Raw genomic sequence first — 22034 nt, forward strand, 5'->3', positions numbered from 1 at the left:
GGCGTTCCCTCACGCTTTCCCTCCACCCCGCTCCGTCCGGGGGCCGAGGGAGTCAGTTTTTGGCTCGGAGCCAGAGAATTACTCCCCCAAAAAGAGGCCCCACCTTTACATGACCTCTGACCTTTGACCTGCATTGCTCTTCCTCCACTCCAAAGCGCGAGGAAGTCAGACGGGAAAAACAGGCGGGAAAAGCCCACCGAGCATCCTTGTTGGTTTTTGTAACCAACAAGGATGCGGATGAGCGATCGTAACCGCACGGAGCCTGTTGAATGGCGAGTGGCGAAGATGTGGTAGCGTAGATGGTGGAGGTGGTGTGGTTGCAGTGTGGTTGGCGCTGTGATGGGGATGGCGTGGTTGTTGAAATGTTGTGTGTTTGAAATAAAAGATAGAAAAAGAATAACGCCTAACTCAAAGGATCGCAGCCCGAATGGATCACATAAATTCCCTCGATACAACGGGTTTGGGCGAACTACACATGTACTTCGAGATATTTCACCTATGGGCCCTTTATGGTGTAATGCGAATTTCCACAGCCGTAACAATATATATATTGTTACAGATTCGCGCCCGCCGGCGTGCGGACGGCCACGTAACTCGAATCGCGGCACGTCGCCCACCGGACGGACAATCCAGTCGTGACCCTCTCGGACTAACGCCGGGAACCAGTCACGGGTGGACCTTTCGGTCTCACCGCGATCGAGCCAATCGGCCCCCGTGTGGGATAGGGTTGCTCGCCAAATTCGACCTACCTAAGTACCCACACGGAGGGTAGACCGGGCGATCGCACCTCGCCGCAGGTCGACTTCGGACACGGGCCACTTAAGCGACCCGTTCCGTACTATCGGGATAACCGAGCGGTGTTATCGTCGGCCTCGACGGTTCGATTAATTATCGGGCGTATTCAGCCCACTACCAACCCTTTACGTGAAGCAAGATGAGGATTCAATGAGAGAAATGACGAAGCGAAGCGGGAAACAGTTCAACATAAAGCACATTTATTCGCGATGAACGGAAAGCACACATATACAATTCCACCAAAAGCACATAAAAAAAAGAAGACAAAAAGCAAATGCGACAATGCAGATCTAATACCGATTACGCGAGCACACGGCAACACTTATACAATTTTACTTCACAGACGGCGCCGACAACACACATTCCCAAAGCAAAAGAAAAGAGAACCACCCTCCAGGATGAGGGGGTAGGCGGGCCTGGGGCCGAGACCATGTCGGGCCTACCCGTCTGGTGATGAGACGCGGAGCGGCGGTGGTGCCTCAACTCCGCGGGCCTCGCGGACAGTGTCTGGTAGGGGGTGGGAAGGGGGCCCCCTTGGTCGCACTATCTCAGCGCGGGGGGAAACAGGAGGGGGTTGCTGATGCTCGGGGAAAGGAGGATTTTTACTCTGTCTCGGGTCTCGCGACGAGCGTCTCCACCTCGACCAGGTCGCGCCGTCGGCCTCCCTGGTGTGCAGCTCCCGGCACCGACGCGAGCACCCCCTCGTCTGCCTTCGCCGCCGCCGCCTCTCCACAGCTCCGTCCTCTTCGCTCCGACTCCAACTCCGAACTCTTCATCCTGCGAACTCCTTCCAACGCACACACGACCCTTTTCTGACGAACGCAGCCGCTTATATAAGCCCCGTGGCTTCGCCTTTGACCCCCTGCCTTCGACCTTTCACCTCGCTCCCCATTGGCCCGAGAAAAAGTGGGCGTGAATGCATTTTGATCCATGAATTTGCATATAGCGACCGCCCTCCAACGCCCTGGAGGCGGGGCCAAATCGCCCCTTGCTCACCGATTGGACGGAACAAAAGTGGGCGTGAGTCGTTTTTGATCCGTTTTTGGAGCGGAAAGTCCGTGGTTTTGTACACGCTGTTCGGCGCGCGCCCTGCACGAGTCCAATACCGGTACCCACAAGCGGCGCAAGAACGGTGGCAATGCGACGGTTGCGGGGTGTGACGGTAAAGGTCGTGGCTGTTGTGGTGAAGCGGCGTTGTGGTGGGTGGTTGATGTTGTGACGACTGTTGAGACGTGGTTGGTGGTGGTAATAATGGCGGTTGGTCCAAAATAAAGATAGTAAAAGAAAAACGGCTATCCTGAAGACTCGCAGCACGCATGAATGACATTTATTCCCTCTAGACAACGGGTTTGGGCCTAACTACACATATACTTACCGAGATATCTCACCTAAGGGACCTGAATGATGGTTTGCGAATTTGGTCAACCACAACAATATATATATATATATATATATATATATATATATATATATATATATATATATATATATATATATATATATATATATATATATATATATATATATAACATGTCTGATGCATGAAATGATTCCTTGGCCCATCTTTCCATGAAGTGGTGATGTAAACGTCACCGAATTTGTCATGTCCTGACCAGTTTTTGGCTTTTAATTGTTAAACTGTCCCATTTACCTTGGCCGATAGTATCAGAGGATTTTCATCGCTTGCTACATTGGAGTACACAGTCATAAGGCATTTTGCTTTGGAAAACAAACAATCACTATTATAAGTGATCTATATACCACCACCAGCCTAGATACTTCTCCTCTACACTGTCTATTTCAAATTTCTTTCATGCTGCATTCATTCAACCTTGATCTTCAGTTCATGCCATCGAAGTACAGAGCAGCACACACGTAGGCCTGAAAAAATATAGACAAAATAAAGTTAAAATATGTGAACATGAGTACCAGAATGAGGTTTCCAGGGCATGGATAAGTAATTACATCGGACATTACTGTGGGATGTCATTACTTATCGTTGCCCAAGCAGTTAGATCGATACAATGGAGAGCAATGGTTCGTTCCTCATCAACCACAAATGTTTACCTGTTTTACCATTGAGATGACCTCTGTGCATTTACTTATAGTTCTACTGTCCATACCCCAACTCAGCATGAAAAGAGCTTTCATTAGAGCCTATTATGAAGGCTCTCGGACAACTCTGACAAAGTGCTGACGAAGTTGGAGGCTTGTGGGCTCCGCTTGAACAGGGACAAGTGTGCGATCTTCAAACAACGGTTGGAATACCTTGGGCACGTCATCACACCGGAGCGGCTGTTGAAAGGCCCACGGAAGGTGGAGGCGATCCAGTACATGCCACCACCACGGGACAGGACTCAGCTTCGCTCATTTATTGGTATGGCACAGTACTACCAGATATTCGTGAGCAACCTGAGCTCTGAGTTGGCCCCGTTAACACGACTGCTCAGGAAGGAGGAACGCTGGGCATGGAGATCCGACCACCAGGCAGCTTTCGATCGTGTCAAGCTGCTACTCACAGAGGATACGGTTCTCGTCCACTACGAGCCGACACGTCCGCTCTTGTTAGCATGCGACAGCTCCGCGTACGGCATCGGAGCAGTGCTATCACACAAGATGGACGATGGTTCTGAGCGACCTGTTTGTTTTGCATCTCACACTCTGTCGGCAGCAGAGCAGAAATATGCCCAGATCGAGCGGGAGGCTCTCATTCTCGTCTGGGGAGTGTGGAAGTTTCATCAACACCTACTTGATCATCATTTCACCTTGCAGACTGATCACAAACCACTCCAATTCATCTTGGAACCAAAGCGAGGTGTCCCAGTGGCGGCGGCGGCACGAATACAACGATGGTGTTTGTTCCTTGTTGCCTGCAGCTACGATATCCAGTTCCGGGGCATCGAGAAGCATGCCAACTGCGACGGTCTCTCGCGATTGCCTTGCAAGGGGGACCCACCTTCGTCTGAATCATCCGATCATGTTGATGTGTTTACACTGAGCTAAATCCAGTGTGGGCTGGTCACGGCAAAGCAGGTGCTGTTGAATCAGCCCACGATCCTGTGCTCACCTGTGTCGTACAGGCGATCACCACTGGAAATTGGAACGACCTGCCTTCCAACACCTGAGTATCAACCGTTTGCGTCTAAATCATCAGAGCTGTCGTTAGCTCAAAGTTGTATCATGTGGGGTATGAGAACGGTTATTCCCCCAAAGTTCAGGCAACATTGTCTTGAGGAGCTGCATGCCAGTCACCTCGGTGTCGTTAAAACCAAAAGTCTAGCCTGTAGTCTCTTGTGGTGGCCGGGTCTGGACAAGAACATTGAGCAGATGATAAGGCATTGCACTACATGCCAGTCAGACACCGACAATCCACGGCGGGGGTCGTACTTATGGCCGATTCCAGACAGGCCATGGCAAAGGAATCCATGTAGATTTTGCTGGTCCTTTTAAGGGCAAGATGTTTTTGGTTGTTGTTGATGCGTTCCCCAAGGGGCCGGAGGTTGTGGTCATGCAATCCACAACGGCGGAAAACACGGTTGAAAAGCTACGATCAATCTTTGCAAACAAAGGGATACCCGAAGTTTTGGTTTCTGATAATGGTCCGCAATTTGTTTCTGGTGTTTTTAATGGTTTCATGTTTCAGAATGGGGTCAAGCATCTCAAGTCAGCACCATACCACCCGGCAACGAAAGGCCAGACTGAATCGTTTGTTAAGACGTTAAAGCGTGCTTTGCGGAGAGGAGAGGGTCATCTATGCAAGCGATGGTTGATGTGTTTTTGTTACATTATAGAAATGCTGTTCATACAACCACCAGTGATACACCTGTTATGAGTTTGTGTGGGCGTGCATTGAGGTCTCGACTGGATTTGTTGAGGCCTGGGAGGTCGGTGTCTGGGGCGGTCTCACGTCCAAGGCTGGTGCGCACCTTTGAAGTAGGGCAGTGTGTAATGGTACGTGATTATTTCCACGATTGGAAATGGGTGCCCGCAGTGGTCTCCGTGATACTCGGGCCGGCCAACTGCATGGTTAAAACTGATGATGGGAAAGTGTGGAAACGGCACGTCGACCAAATTCATGATCTCTGTCCAGCATCACCACCCGTACCGTGTACCATGGGGTCGGGACAAGTGGGACCACCACCTCTGGTTTCTGTTGAACCGCCAATGTCAGACGTGCCAGCACCGACTGGGCTAGCGGGTTCGAGGTGTTTACCTGAATCAGTCCTGCCCAAGGAAAACGAACAAGCTTGTCTACCTGGTGCTCTTGATGCTGAAAATGGGACGAGTCCTACTGGTATGTCACCCCTACCGAGTCGGGAGGAATCTGAGCCTGTATCTCCGAGCTGCCCCGTTCGTCCGAGTCGGATCAGAAAGCGGCCTCAGTATTTGGAGGATTTTGTCTGTTAATCTCTGCCATTTAGAGGGGAGGAAATGTGCTGTATGTAGATTGGATGCTTGGAGTCACGTGATTGGGGTTTATATTATGTCCCGCCCGCGAGGCGGTGTGCCCTGTACGTCCGTGCCACGCAATAAAGCAGAGTTTCCGCTTGCTCCTTTGTCCGCCTGGTTCGTGAACACGACAAAAAGTCGGTAAAATCATCAAACCAACATAAAGTATGAATTCCTTGACCCAAAAAGTCCCAGAATACAAACACTGTGTAGCATTGTGGGCCAAACCGTTGGAAAGATAATTTCCAACATGGCCGACAGCGGCCATCTTGGATTTGGGGCTCTCACAGAGTCAGCCCGCATTTTTGCGAGAGGCATGGGGGCTAAATTTTTTATTTAACCCTCATAGAAGACAAATCACTGAGAAATGAACCTATGCTCTCCACGGTCACGGAATTGCTGTAAATGACCCTACAAGTCGGCCAAATGTCAACAACGAAGGTGGAATTTCAAAAATCCTCAATTTTCATCCCATTGACTTGAAATTTGAAGAGGATTTGCACATGAGATCACTGAATTCAACTAGCCAATTATTTTTGAGGTCAACCTCGGCTAAAAGGATCACCCGGAACGTACCAAAGTTTGTTCACGGCATTAAAAAAGAATCGTGCTTTATGGGGGGTTGCCCCCGCCCCCCCCCAAATAGGTATTTCCTTTCTCTTTGGAAATTACGCACAATTCTGTTTAAACTTGACCACAACCTTCATCACCCATGATGTACCAAAGTTTGTTCACGGGATTAAAAAAATCGAGATGTGAGGGGATCTATGGAGGTGTCCATGGGTGGGTTGTCCCCCAAAATAGGTATTTGTTTTCTTCTCCAAAATACACACATGACTTCAATGAAACGTCACCACAACCTTTATCACATGTGATATACCAAAGTTTGTTCACGGAATTAAAAACAGTCAGGGTCTAAGGGGGTCTACAGGTGGGGAGGGGTTCTGATGATGTATTTTCAGATGATTTCCAGTTAGTTTTGTGTTTCATTGTCTTTGCAGATAAAGAAATGAAAATCGTTTCTTTTACCAACTCTGCCCAGTTTGATGAAGAATATCATTTCAATCAGAAAATGCCTTCTTATCAGGACAATGACAAATCGAGCAGCATCTCTTTCAACAACCACAAAAGTTGTTTACAGGTGATCAAGCACGTCCAAGGAAACGAGAAACTCTACAAGTGTTCCGTTTGTAACGAGGTGTTTACTACTTCATCAAATTTACATCAACATACAATATTGCATCGCAGTGCAAGTCCCTACAAGTGTTCTGTGTGTCACAAGGTCTTTACTCGTTCATCATCTTTACGGCAACATCAGAACATTCATACAGGGACAAAGCCCTACAAGTGTTCCGTGTGCAACAAGACGTTTGCTGATTTATCAAATTTCCATAAACATGAACGAAGACATTCCGGGGATAAACTATTTCAGTGTTCTATGTGCTCGAAGACCTTTTTCTCTTCTTCAGGTTTAAATTATCACAAACAAACACATTCCGGGGATAAACCCTACCAGTGTTCTGGGTGTAACAAGGCATTTGCTATTTCATCAAATTTACGTAAACATGAACGAAGACATTCAAGGGATAAACTCAAGTGTCCTGTGTGCTCGAAGACGTTTTTCTCTTCTTCAGGTTTAAATTATCATAAACAAACACATTCTGGGTATAAACCCTACCAGTGTTCTGGGTGTAACAAGACATTTGCTGTTTCATCAAATTTACGTAAACATGAACGAAGACATTCAAGGGATAAACTCTACAAGTGTCCTGTGTGCTCGAAGACGTTTTTCTCTTCTTCAGGTTTAAATTATCATAAACAAACACATTCCGGGGATAAACTATACCAGTGTTGTGGGTGTAACAAGACATTTGCTGTTTCATCAAATTTACGTAAACATGAACGAAGACATTCCGGGGATAAACTCTACAAGTGTTCTGTGTGCTCGAAGGCCTTTTTCACTTCTTCAGGTTTAAATTACCATAAAAAAACACATTCCGGCGATAAACCGTACAGGTGTTCTGTTTGTGACAAGGCATTTACTGTTTCATCGAAGTTACATGAACATGAACGAATACATTCCGGGGATAAACCCCACAAGTGTTCTGTTTGTAACAAGGCATTTAATCGATCCTCAACTTTTCATCAACATGAACGAATACATACGGGGGATAAACCCTACAAGTGTTCTGTTTGTAACAAGGCATTTAATCGATCATCAACTTTTCATCAACATGAACGAATACATGCCGGGGATAAACCCTACAAGTGTTCTGTTTGTAACAAGGCATTTTCTTCTTCATCAAATTTACGTCGTCATCAAAAAATACACACGAAGATACAACTGAGGTGCGAGGACCCAGCGACTTCGGTGTGAATCCCGTGTTATCAGGGAAATGACCAAATACCGGGATCTGAAAAATGAAGTCAAAATAACCTGGAAGTTGAAGAGTGTCGACATTGTGTCAGTGACAGCTGGAGCAACTGGAGTGATGATGAAGAACCTCTCTGAGATCTAAAAAAACATCCCTGGGAATGGTTTTTAAGAGCATGTTGCAAGTTTCGCAGAAAAGATTAGAGAGGAAAGGGCTAAGTTCCACGATTATTTTACTCAGGATGGAATATTTTCTTGCCTCGAAGGATTTTTTGGAGGATGGGGAGCAAGATTGTTGCAATGGATTTTCACGGGATTACTTCTGATTGTCATTATTTACGTACTCATTAAATGTGCCACCACAGCACTGCCAGCATTGATGACCTGCTGATGAAAAAGGAAGGCTGCAAAAGTCATGGTTTCTCAACAAACGCCTCCTGATACCGATCCTAATCCAGAGGGGGTGTTCCATGACTTGTCTGAAATTGGAATTGGAAATCCATAGGTCAACGTCATGAGTGTATTCTGTGATTACGGGCAAATGTTCTTCTAGATGCACTTATCAGCCCTGTTCCCAAACCCTGCACAAGGTGTGTTGAAAAAAACCCGCTTGATCGCCCGAGTGGTGGATCTCCACTGCAATGGCGAAAAGGCCTACTTCTACTGTAGCCTAAAACAGGCCCAGTCGTGCAACCACCTTCAGCTCCCTGCTTTGATGGAGAGGGATGGCGATATGATGGGCTCGGCTCTACCATATGTGCTTGGAAGTGACCGCTCAAGGAATGAATGCACTCGTGCGCGGAAATGTATTTCTTATTGATTTAAAAAAAAAAACATTTATTAATCTCCGCCATAGAAGATGGACGGAGGTTACTGTTTTCACCCCTGTCTGTTTGTTTGTTTGTTTGTTTGTTTGTGAACAGATTACGGAAAAACTCGACAGATTTCGAGGAAACTGTGGGGGGATTAGGTATGGTCCAAGGACCATGCCATAAGATTTTGGACTTGGTCCAAAGTCCAATATGGCCGCCATAGCGGCCATTTTGAAAAAATCTTTGAATTTTTGTTTTTGCATTTCTACATGTTTTGAGTGATTTTCACCCCCCCCCGCCTCCCACAAAAAAATATAGAGAAACAAAGTGATTTCCAAACCCCCCCCCCACAAAACAAAATTGTAATAGAAAAAAAACTTTGAAAATTTTGCAACTTTTTTTTCAACAAAATTTCGATTTTTTTTTTGCATTTCTAGATGTTATAAGTGATTTCCAACAAAAAAAAAACATGCCAAAATTATAATTGCGGCTCATTTTGGAACTTCAGGTGGATATACCCACGTAAAATCAATTTCTGTCTCAAGGAATCTCATTATGACGAATGAATTGAGTATGTCAAAGTTAAAAGTAAAAGGGAAAGTTGCAAACTATAACTATGTGAGCACTGTTGATGTCAAATTGAATGAATAGGATATCAGGTTCACTTGAGTGACCTAGCAGTATTGGCGGCGGAGGTTTTGCAATATACCGAGTGCTCCCCCTCTAGTTTTGTGTTGTTTTGCCCTGAAGAGCAAAACAGGGGGGAATGTAGAAGTAGACTTCCTTTTTAGTGGTTTATATAATCAATCTGCTTGAATGTGGGCACCAATAAGAACAGTAACCTCAGTTCATCACTGCAGGTGTTATTTAATTACTGAATATTAATTAATTCATCTTGATGTTACTCATTTTATTGGAACTTGTAATCAAATGTAATAATTTGTGTCTCTCTTTTAATAAGGTCTTATTTTGTGCTGGAGCTCAAGGTCTGCAGCCATTTCGCTCCGTCGAAGTGGCTCCAGCGAACCGTTTCGCTCGCTGCTCTGCTGGATGTCTTGAGAATGCATCCCCCAAATATACCCTCCCTCTGCTCCCTCTCTGTTCTTAGATTTTTAAATCATGTGCTTGCCATCTGTGCTGACATGCCATTGTGAAGGAACTATGTCATGTTTGATATGATAGCTTGATACATTATCTGTCCAAAATTGCCTTGCTCGTAGTTGGCCCGCTATTCCAGACCCTTGCTCGCTTTACTCTTGTCCGCCTGCGCAGTTTGATGTTTCTGACCGTGGATGATAAGAAGCGCTCTCTGGGTTTTCTCCCCTGTCTCGAGAAATCTGTAAAAACAAGAACAAACCATTTCGATTTTGTTTCAGGTCAGCATATCCGGCCTATTGGTGGGATACAAGACGTAAACTGAGTGCCGTTTCAGTAACAATTTCTAAAATTGTCAATTTTTATCTGATTGACTAGAAATTTGAACAGGAGTTGCATATTTGGTCATTTAATTCAACCACCAATTATTTTTGAGTTAAACATAGGCGAAAAGGAACACCTGCTACGTATGAACGTTTGTTCACGGCATCAACAAAATCGGGTCTTTTGGGGGTTTTCCCCCCAATACAGGAATTTCCTGTTTCCTGAGAAATGACACAATTCTGATCAAACGTGACCACCACCTTCATCACCCGTGATGGACCAAAGTTTGTTCACGGCATTAAAAAGTCAGGGTCTCAGGGGTCTACGGGTGGGGGGGGGGTTCTGATGATGTATTTTCAGATGCTTTCCAGTTAATTTTGCGTTTCATTGTCTTTGCAGATAAAGAAATGAAAATCGTTTCCTTTCCCAACTCTGCCCAGTTTGACACAGAAGATTATTTCAATCAGAAAATGCTTTCTTGTCAGGACAATGACAAATCGAGCAGCGTCTCTTTCAACAACCACAAAAGCTGTTTAAAGGTGATCAAGCAGATCCAAGGAAACGAGAAACTCCACAAGTGTCCCGTGTGTCACAAGGCGTTTACTACTTCATCAAATTTACATAAACATGAACGAAGACATTTGGGGCATAAACCCTACAAGTGTTCTGTGTGTAACAAGGCATTTGCTGATTCATCAACTTTACATCAACATGAACGAATACATATGGGGGATAAACCCTACAAGTGTTTTGTGTGTAACAAGGCATTTACTACTTCATCAAATTTACATAAACATGAACGAAGACATTTGGGGCATAAACCCTACAAGTGTTCCGTGTGTAACAAGGCATTTGCTGATTCATCAACTTTACATCAACATGAACGAATACATATGGGGGATAAACCCTACAAGTGTTCTGTGTGTAACAAGGCGTTTACTACTTCATCAAATTTACATCAACATGAACGAGTACACACGTGGTGTAAACCCTACAAGTGTTCTGTGTGTAACAAGGCGTTTACTACTTCATCAAATTTACATCAACATGAACGAGTACACACGGGGTGTAAACCCTACAAGTGTTCTGTGTGTAACAAGGCGTTTTCTCATTCATCATCTTCACATAAACATTAACGAGTACACACGTGGTATAAACCCTACAAGTGTTCTGTGTGTAACAAGGCGTTTGCTGATTCATCATGTTTACCTCGTCATCAAAAAATACACACGAAGATACAACAGGGGTGCGAGGACCCAGCGACTTCGGTGTGAATCCCGTGTTATCAGGGAAATGACCAAATACCGGGATCTGGAAAATGAAGTCAAAATAACCTGGAAGTTGAAGTGTCGACATTTTGTCAGTGACACCTGGAACAACTGGAGTGATGAAGAAGAACCTCTCTGAGATCGAAAAACAAGGACAAATGTGTCCAAGAGCCGCGTCCTAAAGGTTTTGTCTTCACCAGAAGAAGAGGAAGAAGAAGAAGAAAAAAACCAACAACTTCCGATATTTCGTCACGTGCCTTGATTGAGCCAATAGCGACACCCGTCATGGACGATCGTCGTTCATGACGAGAAAATAGTGTATTTACGAAATTACAACACATTAAATGGAATAATCTTTAAATAGTAACGTGAACTTTTCGAAACTTTCAGGTAAATGTCCGAATATATTTAAAAGTTCATGATGGACGCTCTCAAAAGGCACCATCAATGCGAGGATGTGTAAAGGTGTTTAGTATTTAAGGAGATCCGGATCCTGTATATAACAGAGCTGAGTCCGAAAAGTTTTGTCTTCAGAAGAAGAAGAACAACAACAACGCCGAGCTCTCTTCGAGCCACGTTCGCTACGCGAGACGCGGCTAAAAACATCCCTAGGAATTAATATTACGACAAACTAACTACAGTTGGAGACTGTCTGGGGTTGTGACGATCTGTTTATGTCGACACCCCCCGTTTTTTTCTATCCTCCCCCTTCCTAAGCGATTGAGTTCCGGACGTCCATCGACCACACCAGATATAATGAGGTAGTTGACACCTCAACTGCTTCTCTCCTCTCTCTGGGCTCCCTCTAATTTCCGTGTGTGTGTGTGTGTGTATGTGAGGCACCTGAAACATAAGTAAGATTGTAGAAGTTAATATCAAGGTAACTCTGCACTTCGTCTCTTTCATAATTGATTGTATTTTCTTTTGCCGCACCCACAAATTCCTTGCTTTCCCCTGCTGTACATTTTATGAATAAACCCATAATACTCTGCAACATAATTTTCCTCGTCCTTGCTTGTCATAAATTGCTTTTGTTGTAAATGTACCCACCTTGTTTAGTCTTTTCCTTTATTTGTCCTGCATGGTCCGCACGTTCGTTTACCCGGGAAGTTCCACCCCAACAATCTGTTTATTAGCCGGTGTGTACTTGGCAGCTCTGCTCAGCTGCACCTGATACGGTAAGTTTAACGCAAGTATGGATCGAGGGCACGTGGCCCGAATTGACCGTCCGTCCACAGGTAAGGTATCACGGGAAGTAGTGTAACTACGGCCTGGATTGACCGTGCCAATCGGCGTTCGTGGTTGCCGATCATCCCAAATACTGGTGTCTCAAACTATGGTTTTCAAACATCTGTGTTCGCCATTCCAACTGAACAAATATTGTTTCGAATCTGGCAGCCATTTGCACACAAACAGACAGCAGTCCCCGCAGTTCAGTTATTTTGATAAGTATGTATTATAGTTTGGGCCCCACCCCAATGTCTAACGGGAATTACATGTGTGCGCTGCGAAGTTTCTTTATCGTTCGTTTTTTTTTACAACAAATCCCCTTCACTTATTCAAACCACCGACTCCATTGCCCACGTGTTTCTGGCTGAAGGCGTGGGCAGAGCCTCCATCGCATCAGATCAAGGCTCCCCTCCGAGGAAGGGCATGGAGCGTTTCCTCCAGCCAATGGGCGACGGGCGAGCAGAGCCGAGGCGCTCCGACCAATGGAAGGCCAGAGTGCCGGGAACTACGACGGAGCCTCTTTGGGGTCAGGCCTCCGAGACGCCCTGTCCAATCAGGAGGCTCATCACCTCAGAGCTCCGACTCCGCCCAGGAAAGGAGGGGGTTCCCCTGGTCCAATCAGGAGGCGAGTAGTCGGAGAAGAGGAAGAGTCGAGTAGTTGTCAGGACCAGAGTACTGCACTCATCGTGTCATATTGCTTTTGGTCTGTCGTGGCTTGGTCTCAGTCGTAGTCTGCGGTGCTTTGCGGTGGCTCCTCGTGGTGGTGGTGGTGGCCGAGCAACCAGGGTCGTGGGCCCGTGCATTTCGGGACCTGGGTTCGAGTCCCACCGTGGTGGGTTGGAGTCAGATGTGACCGCACGAGGGGGAAGGTACCCGGCCAGGCTCTGGTCCCCCAGCTGAATTATCCTCCTCAGCGGGAGGACCGAATAAAGACCCACGAGGTCCATTTATTTTGGGTGTGTGTGTGTGTCCGTGGGCCCCGTCTGTTAGTAGAAACTGTTCAGTGCCTGTGTTCCTTGTAAGTTGCATTTCTCATATTCGGGTTTAACTCTGCTCTTTGTGCTCCCCTGCCCCATGATAAATAAACCCCCAATTGTTCAATGTACCAGCTCGTTGTCTGTCACTTTCTTTCATTGGTTTAGCGCGGTGCCTATTGGGAATTAGGGAGGCCGTTCTGCCGTAAATTGTTCATTTGGACCGACGGATCTTGGTAATCCCCGCTCCGTTTACACCCGCATCGGGCTCGGTGTCGTAAAATTGTAAAATACAATTACACCTGCTCCCGCTCGTGGTCGTTTATCGCCGCCGAACGCCGGCCCACAACAATATCTCACACTTTCATTCAGCACACTCCTCAACATCTTGAACACGCTTTCTCTTTCCTCTCATCACATCTCCCCCTCTTCCCATCTCCTCAAATGATGTTTTCTGTGGGGGGACCTGCTCCTCTGTGGAAGGCCTCCGGCGCTCCCCCACCTGCCCCTCTGTGGAAGGCCTCCGGTGCTCCCCCGCCCACCCCTCTGTGGAAGGCCTCCGGTGCTCCCCCACCTGCCCCTCTGTGGAAGGCCTCTGGCGCTCCCCCACCTGCCCCTCTGTGGAAGGCCTCCGGCGCTCCCCCACCTGCCCCTCTATGGAAGGCCTCTGGCGCTCCCCCACCTGCCCCTCTATGGAAGGCCTCCGGCGCTCCCCCACCTGCCCCTCTGTGGAAGGCCTTCGTCGCTCCATTTGTGTTCGGCCCGAGGCCGTCACAGCTCCATAGTTTACACCAGCACAAATGTCCATGTACGTTATCATCATCTGAAGGATTACATGTACATGTATGTTATCATGTGAAGGATTACATGTACATACATGACACGTCGTCACGCGTCCGGTCGTCACGCGTCCGGATCTGCGAACCATCAGTTGTTTCAAGTGCGGTGCCAGTGGGGACTCGGCGCACCCCACAAAGTGTTGCCCCGTGCTGATCGCTCGTCAGGGAACAAGACCGCCCTCCAGGCACCACTCCACCTGACCGCTTCGTTGATAACCCCGAGGTTGCCATGGCGACATCATGGTGGCGGCCAAAGGGTGACCCTTGTGTTCGTGTTCAACTGGAAACGTTCATGTAGTCGGTGTTGATTACTGAGTATTGATCACTGAGTATTGATCATTGGTGATCGATTGTTGGTTATTGAGTTTTCATTGGTGATCGATTGTTCGTTATTGAGTTTTGATTATTGATCATTGGTGATCGATTGTTGGTTATTGAGTTTTGATTATTGATCATTGGTGATCGATTGTTGGTGATTGAACTTTGCTTGTTGATCATTGGTTATTGAGTTTTGATTGCTGTGTGTTGCCTGGTATTGATTACTGAGTATTGCTTGTTGGATACGAGTCTTCACTGAACACCTGTGTATTGAACGTTCCGCAGGGTCAGTCCCACAGGTACACCTGATTAGTTTACGTGCCTTAGTACACAGCACAGTTTACTGAAAGCGATACTCGCTACACATCGACATTCTGTTAGTATTTGCATATTCCAGGTGACGTCATAGTTTGTTAACGACGTCATGGGTTGTTCGTTCGTTTGAGTTTGTGTCTTGCACTTGAATTGTTCGCACGATGTATCCGATTATCGATTTTCTCATTGTTAATAAAGTTTAATTCTGTTTCCTTCATGCTTTTGTCCGCCCACTCCTCCGACAATGTGTGAGACGGGAACATGAAAATGAGCTCCAACCGTCCAACCAACCAACCGTCTCAAGGAGATGGGGATGGGCCAGGCATCTGCCCGGGGGATGGGCCAGGCATCTGCCCAGGGGATGGACCAGGCATCTGCCCGGGGGATGGCCAGGCATCTGCCCGGGGGATGGGCCAGGCATCTTCCCGGGGTATGGGCCAGGCATCTTCCCGGGGGATGGGCCAGGCATCTTCCCGGGGGATGGGCCAGGCATCTTCCCGGGGGATGGGCCAGGCATCTGCCCAGGGGATGGGCCAGGCATCTTCCCGGGGGATGGGCCAGGCATCTGCCCAGGGGATGGGCCAGGCATCTGCCCGGGGGATGGACCAGGCATCTGCCCGGGGGATGGGCCAGGGATCTTCCCGGGGGATGGGCCAGGCATCTTCCCGGGGGATGGGCCAGGCATCTTCCCGGGGGATGGACCAGGCATCTGCCCGGGGGATGGGCCAGGGATCTTCCCGGGGGATGGGCCAGGCATCTGCCTGGGGGATGGGCCAGGCATCTTCCCGGGGGATGGGCCAGGCATCTGCCCGGGGGATGGGCCAGGCATCTGCCCGGGGGATGGGCCGGGCATCTGCCCGGGGAATGGGCCAGGGATCTGCCCGGGGGATGACCAGACCGAGGCCCCTGGAGTATCGCGCGGGAAGTGGACCCAGCGACGCGCTGCTCCGCCGCATGCTGCCGTACCTGACCTGACCTTTCACACAGAGTATGCGTGGAGCTATCTCCGGCACCCTGTGTAAAGTAAACACAGGACATCAGGCCTGACCAGCCGGTTCCAGCTCATTCCTCCAGACGAACCCCACGTGGTACAAATCATTGTAAGTGTTAAATAATAATAACAATACAGCTTCGCTCATTCGAATTTCGACAAGTATCGAATTTTACAATTTGTTTCCTCGTCAAGTGATTTTGTACAATTTTGTTTCTCACACATTTGTCTGTCATTCTTGTTCGTGCTCAGACACAGTTGTAGGAATACTATTATTGTTATTATAATAATGTTGGTTTGATTCTCGACCCATTAATAGCGAACGCAGTGAGCTTCAGACTTAACGTGTGCACGTGAGAGAATCGGAAACAACAACAACAACAACAACAACAACAACAACAACAACAACAACACAATCCCCCTGGCTATTTAGAATCAGTGTCATTGGATATGACCTTTTGCTTCCGGTTGTTTTTAAACGCTGTGCGGTGTATAAATACGATTGGGTTTTATTTCTATCTTGTGAATATTACTTAATGCGTGCACATGAGAGAATAGGAAACAACAAAAACAACACAATACCACCATGGCAATCGTGAATCCGTGTCGTTGGCTTTGACCCTTTTGTGGTGTACTGGGCCTGCGGGGGCAGAGCATGATGCGGGTAGCGTGGTGGAGGAGTGGTTTTGGAGTGGTCACGTGCCTGCACGGGATAGAGGAGTTCACGCCGCCTGAGGCGTTGTGTAGTCTGTAGTAGTGTGCATCCGGACGGGCAATAAACAGTGTTCGACAATCCTCACGTCTATCCGAGTCCCGCCGCCCTCCGGACATTACACCTTTTGCTTCCGGTTTTCTTTTTGCTTCCGGTTTTTTTTTGTTTCTGGTTTTTGTCATGGGGAATGATGCATGCCGGGAGATAAAGGCATCGTCGGAGACATGAAAGACCCAAATAATATCAGACATGGTGTATATTTCCTCCACTGATTTTAATAAAGATAATCTCCCGCATCATCAAAAAATAATTTTTAATCGTGATTTACATTGTTTGATCGCTGATCCCGAATCCAGGCCGAAGTAACCGGAAATTGCGTATACAGTGGTCAACAAGTTATCGGTAAAGTCAGAAGCGAATGTAAGAAGAATTCTACGTTCGCTTCTCGGCTTTGCCTATTCCATATTAAACCGTCACACAGGTGTTCCACAGGTAGGGTGCTGCTTCACAAAGTGCATGTTCATTGGCACGCGTCGCACGTGTCGGCATCAGTCGGTGGACATTAAAGATCCCAACACGACGAGTCGTCTAACACATCGAAATGTGAGGGAACTAAGTGAAAACGGGCGGCCATGATGTCGATCATCATCACGTGGTTCAAGATGGACAGTAATCCCCATTTTATTGACAAACATCCGTCTCGTGAGGAGAATAACAGGACATATCCCCTTTGAAGTCTTCGAGGAAACAGTTTTCCTCGAACGGGGAAGCGACAAGACGCGTGATGTTACACGGATTGAAATCAGGTCGGAGCGTCCATTTTGAGTGTGTGAAGTCGCTGGTTCAAACCCCGACCGAGCCAAACCGAACACTAAAAATGGTACACGTGCTGCTTCCTTGCTTGATGCTCATCATGTAACGGGATAAAGCATGGACAATCCCCATAGGTTGGCTGTTGTGTCGTAAAATCAACATTGGCATCCATTGGGAGGAGGAAATTCCTCCTCGGGAAATGCTCCGCCAAGCGCGGTGAGAAAGGAGGCGCCATTGTTGTGACGTCACTGGTACCCAGAATGCCCCGCGAAGTTACGGCACTTTCCCAAAACTCAGTGGCCGTTTTAGGATGTGTGATGTCAAAACATTTTAAAAATCGGGTCAACAATAGACTGAAGCAAAGCGCTTATCTAATTTAGTCCTCCCTTTGCAAAAATTGCGAACAGCAGATATGACGTCATCTACCGAGTTCTTTGAAAGACTTCGCAGCCTTTGTTTTTGCCTTCTTAATTTTTTATTAAATATTATTACTATTATTATTAGCTGTTATTTATATATCTGGGTGCTCATGCAGCCGATTGTCTGGATAATCTTTTTTTGGAGAGCAAGACGTTAAACAACAACAACCACCACCACCACCACCACCTCGCCCCCATTCCTCTCCCTTCCACAGATCTCCGCACAGAGTTTTTTTCCTTCCATCCCCCACTTAACTCCTTTTGTCCTGATATATTAAAGTCTGGATATATTTTTAGCCCCGTCTTGTGGAGAGAACGCGGCTCTCGGGGAGCTCCGCGTTTATTGTTGTTCTTCTTGTTCTTGTTATTCTTCAGGTGAAGACAAAACCTTAGGGATGCGGCTCTTTTATATACAGGATCCGGATCTCCTTAAATACTAAACACCTGTACACATCCTCGCATTGATGGTGCCTTTTGAAGAACGTCTATCATGAACTTGTAAATATATTCGGACATTTGCTTTAAAGTTTCGAAAAGTAAACGTTCCCATTTAAAGATTATTCCATTTCAGGTGTTGTAATTTCGTAAATACACGATTTTCTCGTCATGAACAGGAGCCTCCATGACGGGTCTCGCTATTGGCTCCATCAAGGCACGTGACGAAATATCGGACGTTGTCGTTGTTATTGCCTTTAGGACGCGGCTCTTGGACACATTTGTCCTTGTTATTAAGACGTCTTGCAGACGTGTTCCCTGACAAGTTACTTCAACACAGGAGCCCATTCGGCCCATCAAAACCCGCGATCGTGTCTTTGTGTACGAGTGCGCAATGTTTTTCACTGCACTATTTGTTGTTTTATTATTACATTTTCGTATGTTATATTTTATTATCACATTTTTCCTTTGCAACGTTATAGTTGAGACTTCAAATAGCTCGCACGCAGCACAAATCCCACTGCGTTACTCTTTGGGGTTTATTGTGAACTTATATTTTAGCTCCACTGTGGTTCCTCCTTAAACTTCTAAATTTTTTTTTTTCGCCGTGCCTTCATTTAGAATATCAAGCGCAACTATAAATCAGGAATTTAACTGTCAGGGTTTATCGATCGTAAAGATCTGATTAATCGCATCAAATTCCAATTGGGGTCAAAAGTCGCCCATTGAGGATTCTGCCTGATTGGCTCGTCGTGACCGCTTTCCGATCATTCCGTGAGTCGCACACTCCGCTCGTTTAAAGTTTATTTTTCCCGCTTCGTTGTGCCGTTTTGAAATATCAACAGGTTTACATTTGACAAGCCTGAGGTACAACGGAGCTCACACAATTTAATTACATTTGAAATCTTTGTTTTTCTCCGATTTCGTGAGATTTAAATCCTTGTTGGTGTAAAGTGGTCAACGAAGTTTTTGTGTCACAAAGTGAACGCGAAGCGTGACCTTGAATCGATCACGTGGTTTGCGGTGGATAATGTGTGACGGCAGTGCAGTGTTTTTATTATTTGTTTTAAAATTTGATCTGCCAGACGAGGCTCAGGGGAGAGAAGGGGCAAAGGGTCAGCAGGGGGAGAAATGGATCAAAGGGTCAGCAGGGGAGAAATGGGTCAAAGGGTCAGCAGGGGAGAAATGGGTCAAAGGGTCAGCAGGGGAGAAATGGGTCAAAGGGTGAGCAGGTCAAAGGGTCAGCAGGGGGAGAAATGGGTCAAAGGGTCAGCAGGGGAGAAATGGGTCAAAGGGTGAGCAGGTCAAAGGGTCAGCAGGGGAGAAATGGATCAAAGGGTCAGCAGGGGAGAAATGGGTCAAAGGGTCAGCAGGGGAGAAATGGGTCAAAGGGTGAGCAGGTCAAAGGGTCAGCAGGGGAGAAATGGATCAAAGGGTCAGCAGGGGAGAAATGGGTCAAAGGGTCAGCAGGGGAGAAATGGGTCAAAGGGTCAGTAGGTCAAAGGGTCAGCAGGGGGGAGAAATGGGTCAAAGGGTCAGCAGGGGAGAATGGGTCAAAGGGTCAGCAGGGGAGAAATGGGTCAAAGGGTCAGCAGGGGAGGAAACGGATCAAAGGGACAGCTCAGCTGTACGTGGGAGAGGTGGTGAGTGTGTGGTGGGTAAGTGGAGGTTGAAGTGTAATTGTAGGTGAGAGGTGACGGTGTGTAAGACCAAATAACGGAGACCCTGAAGCGATAGACGTGTATTAAACGCCTTTTTATCTTCCACAAACAGACGTGTTCGGTCGGTGTGTTCGGCTGACATCTGCAAACATGCCCTTGGACGAAGAAGAGCCATCGTTCGTTGAAATGGTGAATTGTTTAACTTTTTGCATCCTTGTTAGGAACCTCACATTTATACACCTCGTTTTTTTCCCCTCGTTTTGAAGCTCACCTGGAATTTCATTCGAGGGACCTTGTGGGACGGCGCGTCGTCTGTACGTAAACACTTGCGACGTCTTCTCCGAAACGACATGCTCGATTCCAATGAAACGTCGTCACAACCCTCATCACCCTGGATGTACCAAAATTTGTTCACGACATTATGGCAATCAGGACCGAAGGGGGTCTACGAGGGGGGGGATGGGGGGTGTGTTGCCCCTCTTTTTATAACTTTGAATCTACATTCTCTTATTTAATTAAAATGCAGTTTCTGTTTCTGGAAGAACTTTATAAGGATCAAACACATTTGAAAGCTAAAATGTATTTTGATCAGATGGAAGAGAGGTGATGGCGTAGTGGGGAGAGCACTGATGGTGAGGCAGTGATAGTACAAGTGGATAAACACCGAGGGGTTGAACCGACAGGAGCGGTAGCAGGAAGGAAATGTATCGACCTGCAAGTAGATGGGTAGCTTTAAAGTGAGGGAATGTTGACTATAGAAAACATGGGTCGGGATGAAGGACGATCTGAAAGATCTGGTAGTGTATTGCCGACAAAACACCTGGAGTGAAGAGTGGGACTGGTTCCCTGCTTGGTACGATCATCCCGTCGTGATGAACGTCTGACTTTACGATCGGCTCCAGTGTGGGAGTGATGGACATTGTCTAGGCACAAGGCCTGAACCCGAGCTGAATGAGGACCTGGTTCAACGATCTAGACCCACATTACTATGTCGCATCACACACACACACACATACACACACACACACACACACACACACACACACACACACACACACACACACACACACACACACACACACACACACTCGTTTGTAGTTTATCGGTTTTAGTTTTCCAATTCTGGAATTCATTCAACTTGTTTGCTGTTTGTGTCCATAGTTTGAGAGGTTCTCCTTTGGCTTCCTCCCCTCTGCATGGAAATCAAACACCATTCACGTTCACAGGAATGGTGCAAAAACAGACCCAACCAACGACGTGCCAGTGAGCCTCCTTCCAATTACAAGCACAGTTATGGAATCCATCATTGCTTTTGATGTTGTCATTCCTGTTTTCAAGCTGTCTGATCTCTGACCGTCAGTTTGGATTCTGTCCTGGTCATTCAACTCTGGACATCCTTCTGCTCCTCTCTCAGCAATGGGTGCAGGCCTTCAACCTCAAACAAAGAATTAGGACCATCTCCCTGGACATGTCTCGAACATTCCATAGTCCGGATTCCTGCTATGCTGCCGAGCTCTGCATGTGACATAGAAAGCAGCCTTCATTCCTCCATTTCTTATTTCCTCCACGGAGTCAACATGTTGCCATCAATGTAATCATCTCCTCCCCTCGTCCAATGGAGGCTGGAGTTCAAGGTCGTGGTGTGGGCCCAATGTTGATCCTGAACTATGAAGATGATGTCTCTGATGCTCTGGAAAACCCATTATTCCTTTTTTTTTTAAAGGTCAGTCTACATTGTGTCGTGCAGTTTCCCCATCCAGACAGTAGCTGTGTGTGTCTCTTTCTTCCTCTCTCTCTCTTTCTCTCTCTGTGTCTCTCTCTGTGTCTCTCTGTGTCTCTCTCTCCCTGTTTCTGTCTGTCTCTCTCTCCCTGTCTCTGTCTGTCTCTCTCTCCCTGTCTCTGTCTGTCTCTCTCCCTGTCTCTGTCTCTCTGTCTCTGTCTCCCCTCTCTCTGTCTCCCCCTCTCTCTCTCTCCTGCTCTCTCCCTCTCTCAACCACCGGCTACATTGCTCTCACATTGCAGACAGTTTGGTGTTTTTTTTTTCTTTTGTTGAACTCCATCTGTTCTCCAATATTGCTGTCTCTACTCTCTCAGTCCTCTGACCCTCTCCAGAAACTCAAAGATGCGTGCATTCTTCCAGTTACCCCTCCTGGTTCACTAAAATCCAGGCTGTCTGCACACCTCAGCTCTTTTATTCTTTGATTCTCCTC

General features: G+C 47.0%; 2 protein-coding genes across 5 annotated transcripts in view; both read left to right on the top strand.

Annotated features, from left to right (window-relative positions):
• LOC147007863 (uncharacterized) overlaps positions 1-13142 on the top strand; it is a 31876-nt gene extending 18734 nt beyond the window's left edge. For 3 of the 4 annotated variants that reach the window (XM_085866305.1, XM_085866304.1, XM_085866306.1), the window contains exon 2: positions 6246-8577. In XM_085866305.1, the coding sequence (XP_085722431.1) occupies positions 6254-7621 (1368 nt within the window). In that variant the 5' untranslated portion in view covers positions 6246-6253 and the 3' untranslated portion in view covers positions 7622-8577. Of the gene's footprint in view, positions 1-6245; positions 8578-10248 lie in introns of those variants that run through there. The other variant, XM_085866307.1, reaches the window with a different exon arrangement.
• Positions 13143-18867: 5725 nt separating this feature from the next.
• The window catches only part of LOC147007864 (nuclear pore complex protein Nup85-like), a gene marked incomplete at its 5' end in the record, with an annotated part of 31838 nt that continues 28671 nt past the window's right edge, over positions 18868-22034 (top strand). Inside the window, 2 exons of the mRNA XM_085866255.1 lie at positions 18868-18937; positions 19937-20013. Coding sequence (XP_085722381.1) covers positions 18868-18937; positions 19937-20013 — 147 coding nt within the window. The remainder of the gene's footprint in view (positions 18938-19936; positions 20014-22034) is intronic.

This window comes from Eptatretus burgeri, chromosome 24 (assembly GCF_056783735.1).
Source record: "Eptatretus burgeri isolate ZD-2024b chromosome 24, Ebu_testis_v1, whole genome shotgun sequence".
Lineage (NCBI taxonomy): Eukaryota > Metazoa > Chordata > Myxini > Myxiniformes > Myxinidae > Eptatretus > Eptatretus burgeri.